Below are 21,799 nucleotides of genomic sequence, written 5' to 3'. Positions count from 1 at the left end.
TTTGCCTATGACAGCTAGAGCATGAATTGTGACATGCAAAAAGTAACTGTCACAGGCAGAGGGCAACATCAACAGTCTAGTATCACTACAGACTTGTGTCGAGGCAAAGGAAATAAATCTTGATGTCATGATACAAGTATACTGCAATGTGGAGGTAGCATGCAACAGGATTTTTGTCTTTGATTGGAGTGAACATGAAGCTTGTGGAACATGATACATGAATAGGCAGGTGTTCTATTTATCAATGACACAGCCCAGAAAAGAGGCTATAAGACAAAATGTGGGCGTACACAAACATGTTTACTTAGTCGCAAACGATGAAAGGTACATTTAATCAATACCATGCTCCAGTTCACAGGAATGTTGTCGTTACAGAGTTCTTATAAATTTTTGCGAGTCTTGTAGGATATCAGCCTGTCTGTTTTTATGTCTATAAATGCAGTCTAACTCAGTATAAATACTATTAGGTGAGAAATCAGGGTTCTCTATGCCACCAAGCCTATAAAGAACATGAAGCAATTATAGATGTTCAAATATATTCATACACTAAATGTAGATGAGTGTGTGAATCATGCACACATGACCCTTGATTTGTGTGATATTTTAGCAGAAGATTACATGAGTTTTATATGCACCTTGAGCTGCTTCTTTGCGAGAGTTGTGATGATATATGAACTCTGTTACAATTTCTACTATTCTAGTTACTAAAATGATAATGATTACATCTATTATTATAATTACTGTCATTGCCATTATCATCAACATAATCAACATTATCTTTATTATTATCATTATTATTATTATTTTTATCATTATTATTATTATCATTATTATTACTATTATTATCATTATTATTATCATCATCATCATCATCCATTGTCATTATAATTGCTATAATCATTATTATATGTTATGATCACGGTCATAATTGTTATAATGAAAATGTGGTGTACATCGTGGTCTATGAAAGTTCTGCTGAGGTCATACACTTATCAACAACACAACATTGGAAGGATTTAAGCCATTGAAAATAATTGTTAATCACAAGTGAACTAGGTTTCACGTTTCTTGGATTGTACATAGCTGACATGAGGATGACGTGAACAAGACGGCGATGGGTAGATAGTTATTCACCACTACAGAATTTTCACCACTAAAGGTTTTTCTCTGGCTTGGTCACTCGAGATGCCAGGACTAGTTTATCATTGAGATCTTGAAGGATAGGTTTGCACTGCACTTCGGCCGTCCACAACGAAAAGTAGTATTAGCACTGCGTGTCCCTCAAAACCTGTATTTGTTCTCAGTCCCTTGAATAATGCACTCGGTCGGTACATTTTGACCCAACTAGGTCAACAAAATTTCTTCGTACGTGCTCTGCAGGCCACAAATATTGACTAATCATTTTTGCATTTAATGCTGACAATGGTTATCGCAAATTTTAGGGTATGAGGGAAAGGGGAGTTCTATCACACTGTAATAATATTCCCCGCCTTATATATCTATTTCTATTATAGCCTAATGAAGACTGACAGAAAAAGGGGATGTACAGAGGATGTTTCACAAAAATTGACTGCAAAAGAAAGTAGGACAATGGCCTGTTTTGCTTGATATCAGTGGTTGAATGATAAGTTGATCCACAGGAAAACAAAACAATCCAAATATCGACAACAATTATGATCAAACTAACAGATTAAAGAATATTATGATGATGATGAAAATTATACATGACTCCTGCTAGTAAAGAACAAGATCACCAGAATATACATGTGTATTGAGTAAATGCAGCAATATTAAGAACACACCACTGAACGTTGGCATGAAGGAAAATTGGATGATCCGTTCGAAAGTTACGAAGTTTTACACTTTTAAAGACCTCTACCAATTATGATGTCACATGCATAATGTGATATAAGAAAAGTATAAAGGAAATTTTACAAAACTGCATTTTTTTGAAAAAAGTGCATACTCCCTCTACTTACTACTGAGGTATGTAATGGTAATACTATCCCCCTACCTTCTGAAAGGGGCAACTCAAGTGCTCTTTTGTTATGTGAGAAAGTGCAATTATGTTGAATTTTCTTTATATTTTCTTAATATCATTCTGCGCATATGACATCACAAGCTGTAGTAGTCTTCTCATCCAGCGATGACAGCACAGAAACTTCAAAAAATTAATAATTTTTCAAGTTTGTCCATTTTCCTCACAAGCTTACTCTGATGTGTTCTACTAATATTGCTGAATTTTCTCAATCCACATGTATATCAAGGTGAACTTGTCCTTTAATGTATAAGCGAGCAGCAAGCAATCATGCCTAGCTTGTGATAGTTAATACAGTGGTATATCCCTGTTGCACAAAAAGGTTGTAGAAGGTATTCACGGAAAGACACAGGATACAATTACATCCTCAGCATTATCATTTTAGACAATTTAACCCATCTAGTCTCAAAGGAGAATCCCCTCTTCTGTGAGTTGATGCTGTAGTTTTTATTTAAATTTTCTTCAACCTGTCCTGCATTTGAACCAGAATCACTTGTGTGGTTTTTTTTTTTAAAGTAAAATCTACTTCTTCCACGGTTGTCAAGCTTTCAAGCTTTGCTTTTTTGTTGGTTTTTTCTGTTTTTTTTTCTACCCCTGCAAACCCATGAAACATTCTGTAATGTTCAGAAAATACAATTTATACTGCTCAACAATTATCATAAGCCTGTGTTATATCATGCTATTTTGTATCACAAATTGAAAATGTGCCTTTAGTTTCTTCATATTTGGTGTGTAATTTCTTTGTAAAATTTTCATTCATCAAAAAGTTGTAGAAACCAATAAATGAAATTAAATTTAATAAAATTACATTTTTTTAAAACATATTCATTGTATATGGAAGACTAAAATACATATATTCTGAAGAACAAAGTTTATTTTGGTTGCAGAATTATCAAAAGCCTTTATAAAATTGCTACTATCATATCTTATCCATGCATGGGCAACACTGTCAGAAGATTATATAGAGCTAATTTTCCTTCCTCATATTGACATATTTTGATGCAGTTTCTTTTCTGATTTTGTGCAGATGTAATGAACTCCACCTGTTCCATGTTGTCCTCCAATGTAGGACTTAGAAAGAAATTCAGTTTTCAGCCAATTTGATGAGGACCTCATGATTAATTTTACAGGAAAATCAATCCAGAATTAATGGGTTAAGGGTAATGTAAAAGTTGAAATTTTTGCAGTGTGAATTTCTTGTGCATTTTACAGCACAAAAAATAAAATCACACAAATTTGCTACTTGTCATATTAAAATATTGTTTTTCATACAATGTATTTTGATTCCATGGAATCTAAAAAAAAAAACTTACTCAGTTGAGCATGAAAATCACTACTCACATGAAAATTTCCACTTTTTCATTAATGCCTCAAACAGTGCCCAAAGCTTGTACCTTTAACTGATCACAGAGAAAATGTATGGAATGAGACATATCTTGAACTACTATCATGTTGTACATTGCACAAGGTTATAACTTACATGACACTTGTCTCGATCTGGTGCTCCTCCGCTATCTCCCATGATGCAACTGGTTTCCTCTGACCTGTGATGTTAACAAATCAGAAATACATGCACCTTTAGAGATGAAGAGATATACCTGAATTGACATTAAGGAATATTTCACTCGTTTGATCTGCAAATCTGAGAGGAAAATCATCCCAATCAATATCAAACCAATATTTGCTTAAGAGTATTATGATAAACAAAATACCTGCCTTCTTTGTACAATAACAGATTACACCCACCAGTTTGCCTTTAAATGTTTACTAGTACCACAAATTGAAAAAAACATGGTTAAACTGTGGCCACAAAATATCTGAAATCGTAAAGCTCTTTTGCAGCTCCAGTGTGACGCTCAGCGGGTTTAATTCACCTCTACTGCTCTCTCCAGTGGGTGGGGTGATCGGATGACAGCTCAAACATCTTGAGGGAGAATTTCTTAGATTTCTCGAAACTGTGCCTCCCTGGGAACGGCACAAATTGCAAAATATGTCTGTGAGTGATGGGCACCCCGCTTGGACGGGGCTGTGAGCTATTTCATTTCGGCAAGCAATGTAAAGGGACCTATACAATGCGATGCATAACCTAGAGCATTGTGTGGAATAGGGGAAAGATCATGCATGTTAAAATCTAATTTCCATGAGACTCCACAGAATGTATAAGGTTGCATCCTAACATGTATACATCTACAACCAACTTCAGCTGTAACATCATCAGCTATACATCACAAACATACTTTGAACATCATTTTGTTATTTAAAATCAATAAAGAGCCCACAATGCAACACACAACACATTCTTGATACAACTATCACACTACAATCACAATTCACATGAGCTTTTGTTTTTTCAGAGAATTGTATACCTACTGTATGCATATAAATGCATCAAGCTTTGCAGCATATCATGGCAACAAAACATCTGAGCAGAATGAATATTGTTGTTACTTCACAAGAAAAAAAATAAAAATGGCCTTAAAGTATCTAACTTATACACTTTCTTCTCATTCAAAAAAGGAACCCCCAAATGTATGGGCTTCATGAATCATTAAAGCAGATTTAATAAAAGAGTTCCTTGCTAACAAAATGAAACAAAAATAACCACTGCCATAGAATCACTGTCAAACATACTCACATTTCCTTTGTGATCAAAAACTAAAGATGTTGTGAACAAGCCACCCTTTCCACACAAAGTTTACAGTACATTGTCACATACACCGAAGAAGCCATGGCAGATGAAGGCAAAAACTGGGATTATTATTGTTCCAGTGCACAGTCGAGATGGAGATCTAAAGTCACTAGAAATGAAATTGTTGATCGTTGTTAACAGGCAGTGGGCTGCATTTGGAATCTCTAATTGAATTTTGGGCACTCCCGCTCAGCTGCGCACAGGCCAATTTTACCACGTGCGCACTCCCTGCGATCTGAGGTCATACCTAATCAGTCAGCCACGCATCATGAATGGAAAACGGGTCGGACATACACAGGGCGCCACTGCTAGAACTCGAGTGAAGAGTCTGTTGCCATGTGATGGACGAACTCCGCACGCAGACTCGTCACGACGCCATCATCCCACTGATCGATAACTAATACCTTGCATTAAGGGCGGGGGTGATGAAGATGAGTTTCTCACGACTGCACTTAATGGCACATGCTCATGAAGTATGTTGTGCTACATTCAAAATGCACTCATTGTATTTGTGCATGCATAGTTCAGCTCAAGGGGATGACCTCACATACACGTGCAAATACCATCACAATAGGCCTTTGGTCTCACTCACAACACATGGTACGGTGAACACATGTGACACAATCATTACACCATCACTTCCTGTTTCTATGACGATGAAGCGTCACACTCGATGATTTCCTTTCAAATCTTATTTGTCTAATTTTCTTCTAATCTGCACACAATTAATTGGCATCAATGTTTTCGCACGTGAATAAACAGCATGCCTATTATCACGTAAAGCATTTTTGCACTGAGAAGCTGAAATCTGATGTGCACGACTGCATTGCAGAAATCCTACCTCGACCCTGTGTTGAAATCACACACTGGAAAATGTGCTTACAGCGCTACTAAAAAGCTCCTTACTTCCCTTCATCAAACATGGGAGTACAATTAGAGCTTGTTAGCACTGCTCCTACTGGCCCTATCAGGGTTCAGGTTTCTCACCTCCCCATCGTGCCTGGGAGAATTGGGGGGCCTCTCCATACCATCTTCATCCTGCTGTGAGGAACCCACATGGTAGGAGGGGCCAGTCAGTCCCCATTAGGGCACTCTCATCTCCTTCAAGAACACAAGATTGCCAGTGACAAAGAGGTACAAGTGTATGAGTGGCTTTGTGGTTTGAGGAGCAAAGAGGGGCTGGGATGGTAGCCACTGAGGGGCATTAGCTACCTATCAAATTTCAGTGGATTTTCTGGCAGCTAGGCAATCAGAAAAGACCTCTAGAAAAACAAAAACAACAGATTTTTGATATCTTATTGTAACTTTCTACAGCTTTTATATAATGAAATATCATTCTCACACTGCAGGTAAAGATGTGAGTAACCTAGCCTTCAAGAGTATACATGTACATTGTTTTTATGCACTTATTCTTGCTTGTCTTTCCATTATCAAACAGGTACATGAAGGCAGAACATAACCAGCAAATATAAGCATATAATATGTAGCATAATATTTGTACAAAAGTGTGATCATTTTTTGTTTGCATTTATTACATGAATAGTGTTTCTCCTTCAGAGAATTAGACCTGATTTCCAGGCAATTTTTGTGGTAAAAAGTTGCATCTGAATATGGCATTTGAATCAGAATAGTGTGAAGATATAATGGTTAAACTACTGATACATCCCAAAGTGATAAGTGTAATAATTATTTAATACATCCTTATACACATTTGGGGAAAAAATATCATATAAGTGAACACCATCAATTTCAGTAATCTTTAGTAACTTTCTATATATAGCAGCAGGTTTTTTTAAAGGGACTGTACAGTACTGGTTGAGGTAGGGATTCATGTTTTGAACATTCCTAAGTGAGATAATGAAAAGCCTCTTATGAAATATGGAAGAGCATGTAATTCTAAGAAGGATTCAACTTTTATTTGATGAAAATTGGTTTTCAAATTGCCGAGATATTAAAAAAAGTGCTAACAATAAAAGGCGACATGCCTCAACTTTATTAGTATCTCTTTGTTTCACCTTGTTTTTGGATATCTCAGCCATTTCAAAACCGATTTTCATCAAATAAACTTTTGATACCCCTTAGAACTGCATGCTCTTTGACATCTCATATAGTGGTTTCTAAATATCTCACAAGACGTTAAAAGCTAAATCTTCACCTCGACCAGAACTGTACACACCCTTTAAGTATACCAAAACTATTTAAATTCTTTATTTAGATTTGCTCAAACATTTGGCCACCTTGCTCTGATAAGAATTATTATCTTTCTAAATGGAGACTACTTTCCAAATAATGTACACCTGTATCTCTGTCAAATTATCAGAAACAGATTTATGTCGAATGTCTGGCAAACTCTGAAAATGTCTCTCTATTCAAATTTAATCACATGTTTTTGTGATTATGTGATTTTAAGTGAAATGCATAAGAAAAAATAACATGTTTTCCTTCTTGAATATACCCAGATCAAAATGACCTTTTTTATTCACTGGCATAAAGCCTTTTAAATGATCAATACTCTTAAGAAAACAGTTTTACTTCCCACAACCAAGCAATGTTAAAAATAACATCAGGCAAACAAAATCCAATAGCTCTCCAAATTTGAGTCAAACCACAATAAAAACGAGCTCCAGGAGAAGAAAAAAACATGAGAAAAATCAATACAGGTTTGGCTCGTGAATTACATTACAGGACGGTTTGACAACTCCTTTGGAGAAAAGTGGGACCGTGCATCAAATCTTCACCTTCGTCTGACGCCGAGGCAGCACTCACCTCACAAAAATAGAGGCTTTCACAACCAGCAGTATTGAAGACACCTCTACGGTTCCGTCGCAGCAGATAGAAATGAATATGATAGGGGACGGCAAGATCACTAGACCTGGCATAATGACACGGCCATTTCATAGCATGAGCACACGCATTCCTGCTCAATTTACTCTCATTCGACTAGTCTAAATTTGGGCAGCAGAGGTAATTGTGGGATTTACTGATGATGTTTGGCATTCTTACTAGTAGTGCTCATTTCCTCTGCTACTTGTAAACACAATTTAAACAATCTGTAACTTATAGCAAAATAAATTGTATTATGATGTTCTAAAGAAACTCGACAGAAAACAAGCCCCAGAAGTCACAATCTTAAATTTACGAATTTCATTTTGTAGGACCTACATGTCCTGTCAACAAAAATGACTGCCTGGAAGAAGTTCTCCTTGCAATTTCTGTAAAATATATTCCTCGACCATGGCCTCCCCATGAATGAGCTGTGAATCCTTGCAAAGTACACACTTCCTTACAAGTGCAGGAATGTTATTATCTATTTTCATATTCTAAAAATTGTTACCCTATACCTACAGCAGTCAAATTTATCTGAAATATACAGCAGTTCATAAAAAAATACATTATATATCTGGGGGCCCCCTTCACACAAACAATTCATTGCAGTTACAATCTCAAGTCATCATGGTTACCAGGGAAGTTTTAGTTGTTCATATGGTAACTATGGCAACTACTGCAAATTTCAGAAACTAGCACATTCTTCGTGAGCCATCGCCCTGCAATGACATGGACTTCAACATCATGAATGAAAATGAAGACGTATAAGTAAGCAGGATCAAAACTAACTACAATGTAAAGTACTGCATCAGATAAATTGAGAACAGGGTGATGAGTACTTGGTGGTAACGTATAGACAGTCATGCAGACAAAGTGAACAAACACTCCTTCTTTCTTCCCACACAAGACTGTATTATGTGGGACTACAGCTTATTGTTGATCTTGAAAATGGGAATGGCATTCTCCAGATATCGACCACTTATCCCATCAATTGGCACAAAGACCTAGAATTCAAATCTAATCAGCAGAAGAATCATGGCACTTCCCTCGCAATGCCGAAGGCACTGGCAAACTTAACGACCAGATCATCCCGTCTGGATGAAGTCACAGTCGTGGAGATGGGAATGCACAAAAATGAAACATAAATTACAATCAAAAATGCCTCTGGCATCACAATTAAAAGACAGGAAAGACATCAAAAAGATGAAATTTTTCACTACATCTTCGAAAATGCAATCATCCTACTCTGAATTGGACTAAATGTTGGAAAGAGGATAAGCACATTGCTCTGAATAGGTTTTCCAGCTCCGGGTGGGGATGGATGCTTAGCATTTTACCACCTGTATCTCATAGGATCCGTGTGGAATGATGACTCATCCACAGTGGATGTGAAGTCATCCCCATGGAGAGTGTGTGTGGCAGTATGCCTGCACAGTGTGCGGAGCCGCATCTACATCTGCACTGATCATCTACATCACATGTACAGGTACTGTACGTACAGGAGCTGCTGGGAGGCGTAGCAATTCGTGATTGTGTAGTGCCTGATGCATCCACACTATCTTTCCTAAAATTGATGCACCGAACTGTGGCTCAGGTACGAATTTATGGTCTTTTTATGGCTCAAGTCCCCCTGTTTATGCAACTGACCTCTTAAAAGGCAAGTTTTGTTCTTTGTACATTTGATGAACAAAGAGCAAAAGTAGATTTATGCATTTCACACATGAAAAAAGAAAATGCAAAACACACATTAATCTACAATAATGTTCACATTTTGATTGATTTGATATCACAAATTGATTCTTTTCGTCAAAGTTGATGTGGCAGTTTTATCTTGGGGAACACTGGAAAAATACCTGTCAAACAAATGCAAATTTATAATCTACATAAATCTATTCATACATGCATGCTGTAGTACATTCACACGTCTTTTCTTAAACTTAAACAAAAACGATATATGTGCATAGAAGCTGAATTAACAATCTACAATTACTACAGTACTTCCTGTGTCCTTGCATGTGTGTGTGTGTGTCTGTCTGTCTGTGTGTCATTTCAAAGCAAAGTTAACATTTCATACGCTGAACAAAGTACAAAAAGATCAGTGCATAAATCCAGTTTCTCTGTGATCACACACAGTTTCAGGTGCAGCTCTAACTCTGAATTACCCACTTAGTATCTAAAGGCCACAAGCCAATGCAAAACATTAATTTCACTTCAGCCTAACTTAATGCGCAGGCAAATGCCACCAAGAATGGCATTGGAAAGAAGTTAGGGTGCAAATCCGATGAATAGAATCATCAAATCAACAAATACCAACTGCTCCGGTGGCAGTGTGCAGGGATGCACACAGCGTTTCTCCTAAAGTGATTTTCAAGGCCAATTCTGGATGATGAAATAAATTCTGGCATTTGATCTAGCCCTACACACAGCGCAGAGAATAATTCTCAAAGCTCAGCATACTGTTGGGGGAGAGGGTATGCTTATTCCTCCTAGCAGAAAATTTAAGGCCATTCAAATGTTCAGCTCTTAAACAAAGTCCTGAAAAGAAAAATGCTCGTTTAGAGTACAGTAAAATCAGATGAATTTACCTTTAATGAAATGTTTAACCCTCAACGTACAACCTGTTTTATACAATACTGTCGGTGAAGTCATATGTATTGTGGCTGGCTGGGGTTATGACTGTGCTTAGCTGGCTCTGACTTACAATGTGTACTTGTATTTAGTCACTGTTGTCATATTCCAATCCTTGAGAGAGAAAAAGGACATCATGCACCTGATAATGTATCACATCATCCACAGAAACAAACTTTACCCGCACTTTTGAGGCTTTTTAACCCATTAAGGATGAGTCCCGAGTATACTCGGGCAGGTGTCTATGGGAAATGCGTGTTGTAGCAAAATCAAACCGTCCTCAACGGGTTAATCGATACAGTAAAATCAAAGCAACCATTATGTATGGTAGGAAATGTATGGTAGGGTATGTAGGAAAGGACTGGTTTAAAAACGTATCAAAACTTCATGCATACCCAACAGTCATTCCTCAGAACTAGAGACCATACAAAACACTTACCTGGTATAGCAACAGCATCAGCATGCAATTTGATTCAAACTATAACTGTAGATTGCCATGTACTCAATATGAACAGGTGCCTACAATTGCTCTTATTATACTGTATTATAAGGTCCCTGGGGAAGTATGGATCTGCAAAGGTGGAATGCTTGTGAGAAAATCTACTGCTTGACCTAATTCATTTATTTGCAGAGAATGTGCTCTATTATGACATCAATATACATTGTAATAATGTCCTTGACAGAGTCATGGAAAAAATGTAAAATGAATTCAGAGAAGCATGATATAAAAAAACTAAATCCCATAAACCACATTACTGTGGGTTATGCTGCAATATATCTAATCATTTCATTCATTGCTAATATTTCATTATTTGGAATAGAAACATCTCTTTCATACAAGCTCTATTTTGATCATAAACAACTGTTTGCTTCTGTTGCAAAATCACTTAAAGCCTCTAAATCACTAAATTAAATTAATCTTACAAATAAAAACATGTGTTGAAAGATTGTAGTTCTTAATTCTTTCTTAAACTAGGAAATTTGTATGTTCTTTCTGATTCTGTGCATATGAAATATGTTCAGCTAGTTTCATATAATCTCTTTAATTTCTTATACATGCAGTAGGAGCAAGAAATGCTGATTTAAGTGACGAAATGATAATTTCTACAGGAAAAGTTTCCCTCAGATTTGATGGATGAACTGGTGATGGGCTAATTGGACTCTTACAAAAGATGGATGAGGGAACTCTTTATCCAGTATCAAGAAGAGAAGATGTTATCATGCAGCATTTGTGTCTCTCTTTTGTTTATGAAAATCTAGATTGCTCCATCAGCACTGTGCAGCTTCCTCCCAGTAATGTCATTTATCATACTGGATGCAGGCCTTTTAAAACAACGCCACTGTCATCCATCAATCACTGATGATCTGGGCAACGTCAGAATTCTCTCCCCTTTCAATAATCCCTACATCAGGTGGTGCATAATCTGCCTTATCTTGCACAACAGCATTGGCGAGGCATTAGCGAGCAAACTGCGCGGAGGAGAGAGCAAGGGCACATAATATCCTTGCTAGCTTTCATAGCCATGACCGGTGATGGGTAATGTCGGATATATCACAGACTTTGACTTTGAGATCAACCATCTTCATTTGTAACGCTACACCGGAGCCCGTTGCCGGGTGGGGTCCCTCGTGAGGCACATTATTCATGCTCGACGCTTTCTCTGCGCAAAGCCTGCATTTTACATAACCTGCACTTGGTGTGAACCTATGAACACAAGCTGCTTTCGGAATTTTCTCCAGGGGCTTACGCTAAATCTAATTTGAATATATCTAGAGAAAACATGCCGTAAATATGAAGGTTTTCCAGAGGAGACGGATGAGGAATAAACGGTGAAGAGAAAGATTTGCAGGGTAGACAAATACTTGACAAAAACAGACGCAGAGATAATTATGAACACATATTCTGTTATTCTTACTACAGTTCAAGTCAAGCAAGTTTGTGATCCACGGCTAGTTCTTAGGCCACTGTTTTTTATTTATTTTTTTAATTTTTGTGCCACAGATAATCATGTAATCAGACAAATGCCCAAAATATTTTGTTCTAAAGCAGCATTGATGCACTTTACAATATGTGCATGCTGAATACATCAAATTAAATTTTTGTTTCTCCAGAAGTCTGTATAGACTACACAATATCCATTTTATTGTGGTTTTCATCACTAAATTGAATGCATTTCTCCGCAAAAATATTCCACTGGTTGAGAGCATGAAGCAATACTGTAAAAGTGGACATTTTCACACAAGTAATTTTTCATGCTCGGCCACTGAAGATGAATTCTGCATGTTTCTAATTCCTCTGAATGAAGATGTAACACAGTGGTACACATTGCAAGCAAAAATTATTTGCATGCTTTTATTTCCACACTAGTTTTTGGGCATGCGAAAGGTGCCAAAATTTCCACATCGCTAAAAATTTCCACTTTTACAGTATCACAATGAATCAAATTATATTTTTATCACAACTACTAGCTTGATCAGAATAGACCAATGTGCACAAACAAATGAACTTAGTGGACAAATCTGTGTAATCCACCGTCAATGCAATCATTTTAGTGCTAAAAAGGATACAAACAAATTATCACGGTATATTATCATTGCTTATTATCAGACCATACGGTTTTATTTTCAGATGCTGTCAATACTTATTATTTTCATCTTTATCAGCATGAGATGGAATCCAAAGTGTATGGAACCTGAGATGGAATAACTTTCTATATTCCCTAAGATATTGCTGCAATTCTTCAACACTACCTCCACGAAATGAGGCCAATTATTTCCCGCCCTTTTTTTTTATGCTGGGCACATTTGTCGCACCATCTTGTCTTATAAACTGGAAGGGGGGTGAGGAGAGGTTGTGCTCGTATTGGGACAGGGAAAATTCAGGGGAAAGTATCCGTCACTTAGCTGCCATCAGCCTGCCAGTGGGCTTTCATGGGTTCATCCGCCGAGCAACCTGATCACACTCCTGCCTGATGATAAAGCAGCGCCAGGCAACCAGCCCCTGCCCAACCTAGTCTCCTCACCACAGACCCACCCTGTAACTTCTCTGCCCCTCCCTCCTCTTTCTCTCTCTCCTACAATAGGGCAACAATTCTATTCTCCTACCTTAAAGGGATCGTATAGTTTTGGTTGAGACCTAATTTCAGGTTTCTAACATTTTTTGGTGAGATAATGAGAAACCTCTTAAATGAAATATGAAAGAGCATGTAATTCCATGAGGAATTCAACGTTTATTTGATGAAAATTGGTTTTGAAATGGCTGAGATATCCAAAACAGAGTGATTCTAATAACTGTGGGACCCACACTTTATCATGATCGCTTTGTTTTACTTTGTTTTTGGATGTTTCAGTCATTCCAGACCCAATTTTCATCAAATAAACTTTGAATTCCTCTTAAAATGGTATGCTCTGAACTATTTCATAAGTGTTTTCTTGGTATCTCGCAAAAAGTTAAGTCCAATTCTCATCTCCACCAATACTGTACTATCCCTGTAACATGCCCTCTATGCGTGTTTATAATCATATTCCATTATCATTGCTTGTTATCACCCTTGTCATTTATTATTTATGCAAATAAAGCATTAAATATTCAATATGCCATAAATGAAGTACTGTACATATATTTTTCAGCAGACAACCTTTGGGCAGTGCTTCAACACACACACAAATTGATTGTCTTTTTTTTTAATGGGCTGGATTGTGACTTCCCACAGTACGTAGACAATACCTACCAAAATTACAAAGCAAGCAACATAAATAGCCATGTTCATAAACTGTAGAATTTCATAATACAGTGCACTCCTGTTTATAATGAACACAGTTACATTGTATAATTAAATTCTTTGTAAAAATTTAGGTCTCAAAATCATTATTTACATATCTTTAATTTGGCTATAAAATGTTGATATTATGAAAGAAAACTGCCAGTCCAGAGGACTTCATTATAGAATTTATATTATATTATATTTTATAAACTGTACAGATATAGATATGTCCTTCAGAAAGTTTCCAGACACAGAGTGCATTTTCAGTGACACAGTTCTTTCAATAAGCACAGGGCATCTACATTTCAATCTACCTTCCATTTCACTGACTCAGCATGGCACAAGAAAATGAATAAAATATGAGAAAAGAATCTTAAAATTGATGGAGGACAGCCAAACATTTCGCCTGAAAGAGACGATAACAAAAATGAGATTAACCGTAGAGATCAAAGTAATGAAAAGGCCAAGAAAATGGCCTCAAATGCACTCAAGGATATTTTCAAGATGGGATTTAATCTCATTATCTGGTGAGGGCACTGGAATTCACATACAGAAACATAATCTCATTGAAGGATTCAATAAGAAATAAGGAAGCAGAGTACAAATACCTTGTTTTGAACTTTTTGTTTTGTTATCTCATGGTGTAAATGCCAATAGACAATATTTGATCCTTGGGCTGAAAATTTGCGATAATGAATACATGTAAAACTATATACTGCTACCATGCACTCTAAACTGTAACTTTGTCTCAAGTTAAGTCAGGGTAAATATTATATTTTTGGTTTCATTTGTTGAAAGATGGTTATGAATGTTTTCTTGAATACTGTAAGAAGGATCACTCAAAAATATAATAAAATTTTAGATGTTGTCACTCCTTCAAACTTTAGCTAAATATTAAATTTGATACTCAAAATGTTAAATTACGCACTGAAAGTATTGACAGATCTACCAATAAAAGACCATTTCAAAATGGTAAATCCAACATTTTGAGTGTTAAATTTAATATTTACAAAAAGGTTGGAGTGACATTAAAATGTTGATTTACCATTTCATTTTTAGAATGTACAAAGTGTATACAAATACATGTTACGATCTAGGAAGTCTGCATTACTACATTGTTTTAGATAGTACTTCATACACACAGCAAGTGCTTCGACATTGTATGGGAAACATCCAGTCCTTAAATAGATAAATAACTAAATAAGATAGCACATCATAAAAAGCAATGCTTGAGTCTTCAGTTTGTGCTGTATAAGAAGTATAGGGTAACAAAATACCATAACTTATAACTGACTGTATTCACTTCATGTTTGCATCTAATGTTGTCTGTACAAATGCATTCTTGTCAAATATAAGCAAAGTATTATGGGTGTTTTAATCTAAACTGTAAAATCAACTTTACACTAGAAATAGAATTTATTTCAAGAATTGGCTACATGCTAGTTGGTTATATACCTTCCTCCATGGTAGAGTATAGTTTTGAAAATTAGGAATTTACATAAATGACAGCGGGGAAGGGAACACACAGAATGTTTCATCTAAAGGGTTTGAAATAAAATGAGAGATTAAAAACCTCCCCGAAATAGCCACTCAAATCCTGAAGTTAAACCATTCTGATACTGACACCAAAAGTCATCATCTGTAACACTTTACACGAGTTTGAAAGTCATAAACAGTGTGAACTCATATCTTCATAAGCATTTCCAAATGCAGTTAGCCATTTTGACAGAACCACCACCAAACTCACAGCACGCACACTGCACCTCTTGTGCCTCAAGCACACAGTGCATAACCAATTTTTATTACTCGCTGCTTCCCAAAATCACATTTCCATACAGGTCTGAAATTATCAGTTGCTCGCTTTTATGTCTGGTATAGAGTGTGGACATTTATTAAATTGACTGCACTAAAAATACCATCATTCTATCTATTGGTATCATTTGCCATTTGTTTACACAACATTTTTTCCTGATGCTAGCCTATCACCAAATTTTCTGCCCATGAGCAAACACATCAAATGCCCCATGATCACATGATGACGTTCATCCAATCACCAACTGGTATTTGCCCAACCCATCAAATATATCATACTGTAAATGTCAGTTCTCTTTCACAAGTCTGTAAAGGAAAAGACCACGAGAATCTTTGACAAGTTTAAAGAAGGAATTTGCATATCAAGCTGGTGTAGACCATCAATTTCCTTTAAAGACTTTTGGAAATATAAAACACATAGTAAGTGTACTTTATCAATATAATCCATAATATATTCATTGTTTATAATTGTTTATGTAATGTTAGAATATACAGGTTTCTCACAATTTTTCTATTATGTGTGTCTGTGCATGATTCTTTCCAAACATTGTTTATCTACATGTACATGATCAAGTGAATATATAAACATACTGATGATCATCCATTTGGGGCCAAAAAATACCCAGTTACTCTGGCAATAAGCTAGTTAGGAATACTACTGTACATATATTCATGTTGTGTCAATCAGTGGAAAATATGTGACTACTTGCATCCTGTCTCTCATTCCAGCAGTGATGCATGCAGTTTTCTCAAACTTAATTTTCTCTCAGTTTCTGAGAAATCTTTCAGTTACCTCAGACATTTTTTTTCTCCAGTCTAGAGGATCATATCCTAAGGGTTCTACCATGTTGGCAAGATGGTGAGTCACTGGTATTTATATGGTACAATGAACAGAATTCTATGTGGTTCCCTCTCCATTCCATGCGAAAATAGGGACTACTTTACATTCTCAGTCGGGTGAATATGCCAGCAGTGTTGGCTTTCTTCTCACAGTGGTGCTGCTACAAGGGTTCAACCCAGGTGCATAGTATTTGAATAACTACACTGTATACCCTCACCACCCCTGACTGACAATTCTTTCAGGCAGTGCACCCGAGTGGATCAGTGAATATCACCTTAATCAACCCAAATATGCCCAGTGGATAACCACTTCCGAAGAATTCAAAGGCCACGGCACAATGTATAGGTACTCACCCACGGTCTGTGACTCGTGATACACTACTATCCCATACTGATTATAAAACTTTTATTTCTGTCAAATTTTTCACCCCATTATAACAGAGAAATGACCTGATCACAAAGAAAAGAATTTACGCATGATCGCGATGAAATGGGTTCATCAGTGTGTGTGTGTGTGTATAGCTTATAGCAACTTCTTATAATTTGTATGTTCATTTATCAAAGATGAGTACATCTAATGATGTACATTTTGTACAATTTATACAGAGCTCTCAATAGTATGATGTGCATATATCAAACACAAACGGCAAATGGTGTTTCTGCCAGAAACCTGACAATTGTAGGTTAACTGGATGTCTTTAAAAAAATCCGTTGATTCACTTCATGATCTCAGTATAATTTTGAATTCAATGTTCAAAGATTTTGCATTTTAGGCATGAGGATAGAGCCCTAGTGCCATTCACTGAAAAAAAAAGCTACAGAACTAAAATGATCTGTTCCTTTTTTTTTTAAACACCGTATCCAACCCAAACTGGGGTCATATTTGCCAACAGCCATAAACTACCTTTTTGCACTAAACTGCATCTCTGTCTGCAAAACATTCAAACAGCCCAAATCCTAAAAGGTAGTTTCAGTCACATCCGGGTTTAAATCTAGTCCATGTACTAAAACAAGTGTAAAATAGTTTGTGCACATGTGTCTCAGCATGCTTTTTTCTTACAGGTATTTGGATGTCTGTTTTGTTCATGTATATATAAGTGTGTCACGTGCATGAATTTAAATAATCAAAATTTGCTTTTCAAAATATCAAGAAATTTTGAGATTTTGAGATTTTCAAAACTACTTTTGTGAATTCTGTCCATCAAGGGTGGGAAAGTTTGAAAAGTAGACTAAATTCAACACTGTTCAATGCTTATCTCTGGTAAACTTTTAGTGTAACTGATGATTTCCTTACCACAAGATGTGTTTAAATTATATTTATCAGAACAAATTCTATAGTAAGATTGTTGAAGTTTTTGTGGAAAGGGCAACATGGTATGAAAGGACAAGCTTACTTACTGCTATAGAAAAAAAATATATTTCAAAATGTGCAATACTTCTCAAAATGAGTACAGACAAAGAGACATTCAGGAAAAGCTTATTTGCCAGTATTAAAAAAAAAGTTTCAAGTGTTCAATACAGTATCTCACTTGAAAACAGGTACAACTGTATGGACAAAAATTAGACATCAAGGATGATTAGGAAGTATTCTCCTTTATGATGCAGCATTTGTTTGTTTGGGTTATTACAAATTAACTACTCTAGTACTCTGGACTGGCAGTACATTTCAACTAAAAATACATATAGCCTCAACCAGAGATTTGCAAATTTCTGGACTTTAGCACTTGCATCTTCAATCACAAGCAAAATTGAATTTATATGAAAGCTTATCAACTCCATATTTGGCATGAGTTGAGTTGCACGATACGGTGATCTTTGATAAGGTCACATCATCCGATTAAATTCATATCATTTGGAAAGACTTCATTAATTCTTCCACATGGTCTACCACATCTTTATACAGATCATTTGCCAATGAGCAAAGCTTCTACTAATTTATTGGAAGCAGACTGAAACCCACTCATCTATAGCCCTACTTGTGGTGATCTTTCGCGAGAAACCCTGACAAAGCAAAGAATCGGCTTGACCGCAGTTCCATGATGACTGAACAAACATCACTGATGAATTCCAAAGTCCATCCTATAGACAATGCCATGAGTGTTAAAATTGTTTACTGCACTGCAGACAATGTAGTATGTCATAAGCCTTCTGATTACTAAACAAGAAGAAATAAATACTAACTGGATACATGCATGCAGAATTCTGATAACGGCAGAAAAGCTGATATATATCTTACATGTTAGTAAGTGGGTACCGGTAATGTCATAAAACGGGGTCCTTTTAACACTTTACATTATCAACAATGTGAAGTTAGACATTCAGACAAGACAGCACTCGCAGCGTTAGTCTGTTCATTAGTTGACAGCAAGTTATCAGACACTTGTTAAGATTTGAGATGTTACAGAAATTACTGCTGCACATCTGCAGTGTATTGGGTCTTGTAGGAGGACAAACTAGTATAGGCCCAAATCTGGAAAGAGTTCTGAAAACAGCGCTTGGAAACAACATTGTACTGGCATTTTGCAGTTTACTGAGTAGGAAAGGGAATGCACAGCGGCTTGTATGGTCTCGGAATGAATGGGTTCTATCCAGCTGGGAACACAATGGCATGCTGCAGGCATTGTTCTCTTTGTCCAACATTTTGAGGGCACAGTGGTTAGTGCTGGAGATGTGGTCTGACGGTCTTTCACGGTCTTACACGTCACATACACGTAGCCTACACACAATGGGAGTGCTATCGGTCTGTCTTCTACCAGCTGTACATCAGAGAACCACATAGCACCATTTTCAAACCTGTGCCCAAAGCAATAAGATATGTTTGTGATTGCCTTGGATGAAAATGTGTAAATGGTATTTGGTGCTGGGTAATGAGGGTGCAAACTTTAATGTAGTCAGAAACTTCAAGTACAATATTACCACCTTTGGCTGAAACAAACAAGTTCACCATAGCGGTTCTCTCAATCTGAAACACACAGAATTCTTAAAACAAATAATTTGGTTGTAAAGCACAATTCAGGCCCATCTGTTCCCATGATGAATATCCATAAATCTTTGAGCTGAACTCTCTAGAATACCTTCTGACTGGTAATTCCAGACGATCTTGTGCATTCAGATTTGGGTGAACCAGCAGCAAAGTTCTTACTAAAATCCACCACTGCACGTTTAAAACTGCCACATGGGTATATTTCATTCGATTTTGAATTCATATGTTTTATGTAACCGCTGAGGAAGTATTGAGTGCTTAAAGTGAACAACCACAGGACAAATGACTTTTTAAGTCCCCTCAAATGGACTGGCCAATCAAGATAAAGTGACTTGCCTAGGGGCACATTGTACTACAGCCAGAGGTCTCCAACCATGAGGGACCTTGTGATTGCATCTATGGTCTTTATAAACCACTGGGCAACAAAAGCTCCTCAAACTATTAAAGTTCATGAAAAATATTTTGGATGAGGATGCTGCTGCACAAAGTCAGTATTGATTGTTTCTGTCTTGAAATAATCAATGTGTAAGTGAGCAATTATTTATACAATAGGCCTATATGATCTCCCTTAAGCTTTTAGGCCTGTGTATAGTAACATCACTCACAAGATCATGAAATATCTGGACAAGTTGGTGTCACTGTCTTAGTAATGTCCAAGGAAGATACACCTGCTATTACATCATGAGTAGATGATAATGTAGTTTTTCCTTCTTCTAAAAGCTTAGGTGTATAATGAACTTTGAGAAACTGTTTCAACTCTATAAACTGCTAGAGTGCTATTGTAAATCTAGAGCTATGATCATACATTCCTTGCCTATTGTTATGTTTTGATATACCCACCTGGTAGCTACAGCTGAAGCAAAAGCACATGTATGGTGTGAACATTTTATTTTTCCTAATATAAATTTACATTAAACAGAAATTCGTAAAATCATTCAATGACTCCTTAGGAGCCTTTCATGTTTACTACAATGCACTGTTTCTTTTCATAGTCCAATATCTAAATTCTATATGAAATGTTCAATGAGATGTTAGAAACAAGTGCAGAAATGTGCAGAAATTGCTTTTGCATTGACAACTCTATCATGTATCAATGACAACAAATTACAGCATTATATAGCAAAATCAACATGCTTTTAGAATGCATTACTTTGATATGACAGATAGTATTGATCTGTAAAGAAGAATAGTGTGATCTACTGATCGTATGTTCGCATGAAATTATGGCAGATACCAAATCCCTCTGATTGTTCTGCACAGATAGGATGGGTTTCACACATTTGGATATCAGTGACCTTTGAAACATAAGTATTCAAGAAAACACACAATATGAAGTAGGCCTGCACAAAGACTGTCAATCCAAGTTCAATTACCAGATAGTGCTACCATTGTGTCAAGCGATATACGCTCAGTGCATTAACACAGCTGGTGCCAAGAATATGATGGAGCAGAATGCTTGTCACTTCTGACAGTATAACGATCTGCACCCAAATGTGTGGGTGCACACTTCCTATAGTGGGACTGTTTCCATGAAAGAGGAGTGTGTCTTGTTACTTGCATACTCTGTGCTAAGTCTACGATCACCACTAGCTATTTTTCTGTAAACATTCCCCACATCATTTTGAGGCGATTGTTCTGAGCCAATAATTTTGAAGAAGCATCGAAGCACAATATAATCATATGCTTACAGCAATTATATGAGTTATTTACTTCCTTGTCTATTCAAAGATAATGAGTGATTTACTGCTAATTTTGGATCATCCTGCTCATTCAACTCTGTTGTTGTTTTTGTTTAATCATGACTTTATTCAAGTTCAAGTAAGTGTGAGAATAACAAATACAAAAGAACCAGGTCCACCGTTTCATTCAAAACGAATGGCAGGTTTAGACACGTACATGGGGATACAAAACAACAATATTAGAGTTTACATTATTGCAACCCATATCACACATAGAATATCAGATATTACCGGTGATCAATCAATAAAAACAGTCAATACATAATACTATTTCTGTGTTACAATAACAGCAGTGATGTAGTTACCATCCGCAGTATTAATACAATGATCCGCATTAAGATATAATATAATAAATTATACAAATACACATATAGGCCTATATATATGCATATACATACATATACACACACATACAGTCAAACTCGGATACCTCGACGTCGGATAAGCCGAATATCACTTACCTCGGGGGCAAAATGAAAG

General features: G+C 36.5%; 1 protein-coding gene across 1 annotated transcript in view; it reads right to left on the bottom strand.

Annotated features, from left to right (window-relative positions):
• Positions 1-21,799, bottom strand: part of LOC139738465 (uncharacterized) — a 122,847-nt gene that overhangs the window by 95,453 nt on the left and 5,595 nt on the right. The window contains exon 2 of the mRNA XM_071649093.1: positions 3,519-3,582. Within this exon, the coding sequence (XP_071505194.1) occupies positions 3,519-3,560 (42 nt within the window). The 5' untranslated portion in view covers positions 3,561-3,582. The remainder of the gene's footprint in view (positions 1-3,518; positions 3,583-21,799) is intronic.

The sequence above is a fragment of the Diadema antillarum genome, unplaced genomic scaffold (assembly GCF_040938485.1).
Source record: "Diadema antillarum isolate AM-2024a unplaced genomic scaffold, OU_Dant_1.0 scf00000029, whole genome shotgun sequence".
Taxonomy (NCBI): Eukaryota; Metazoa; Echinodermata; class Echinoidea; order Diadematoida; family Diadematidae; genus Diadema; species Diadema antillarum.
The sequence above is the reverse complement of the archived record's forward strand: the minus strand, read 5'-3'. Positions and strand labels throughout refer to the sequence as shown.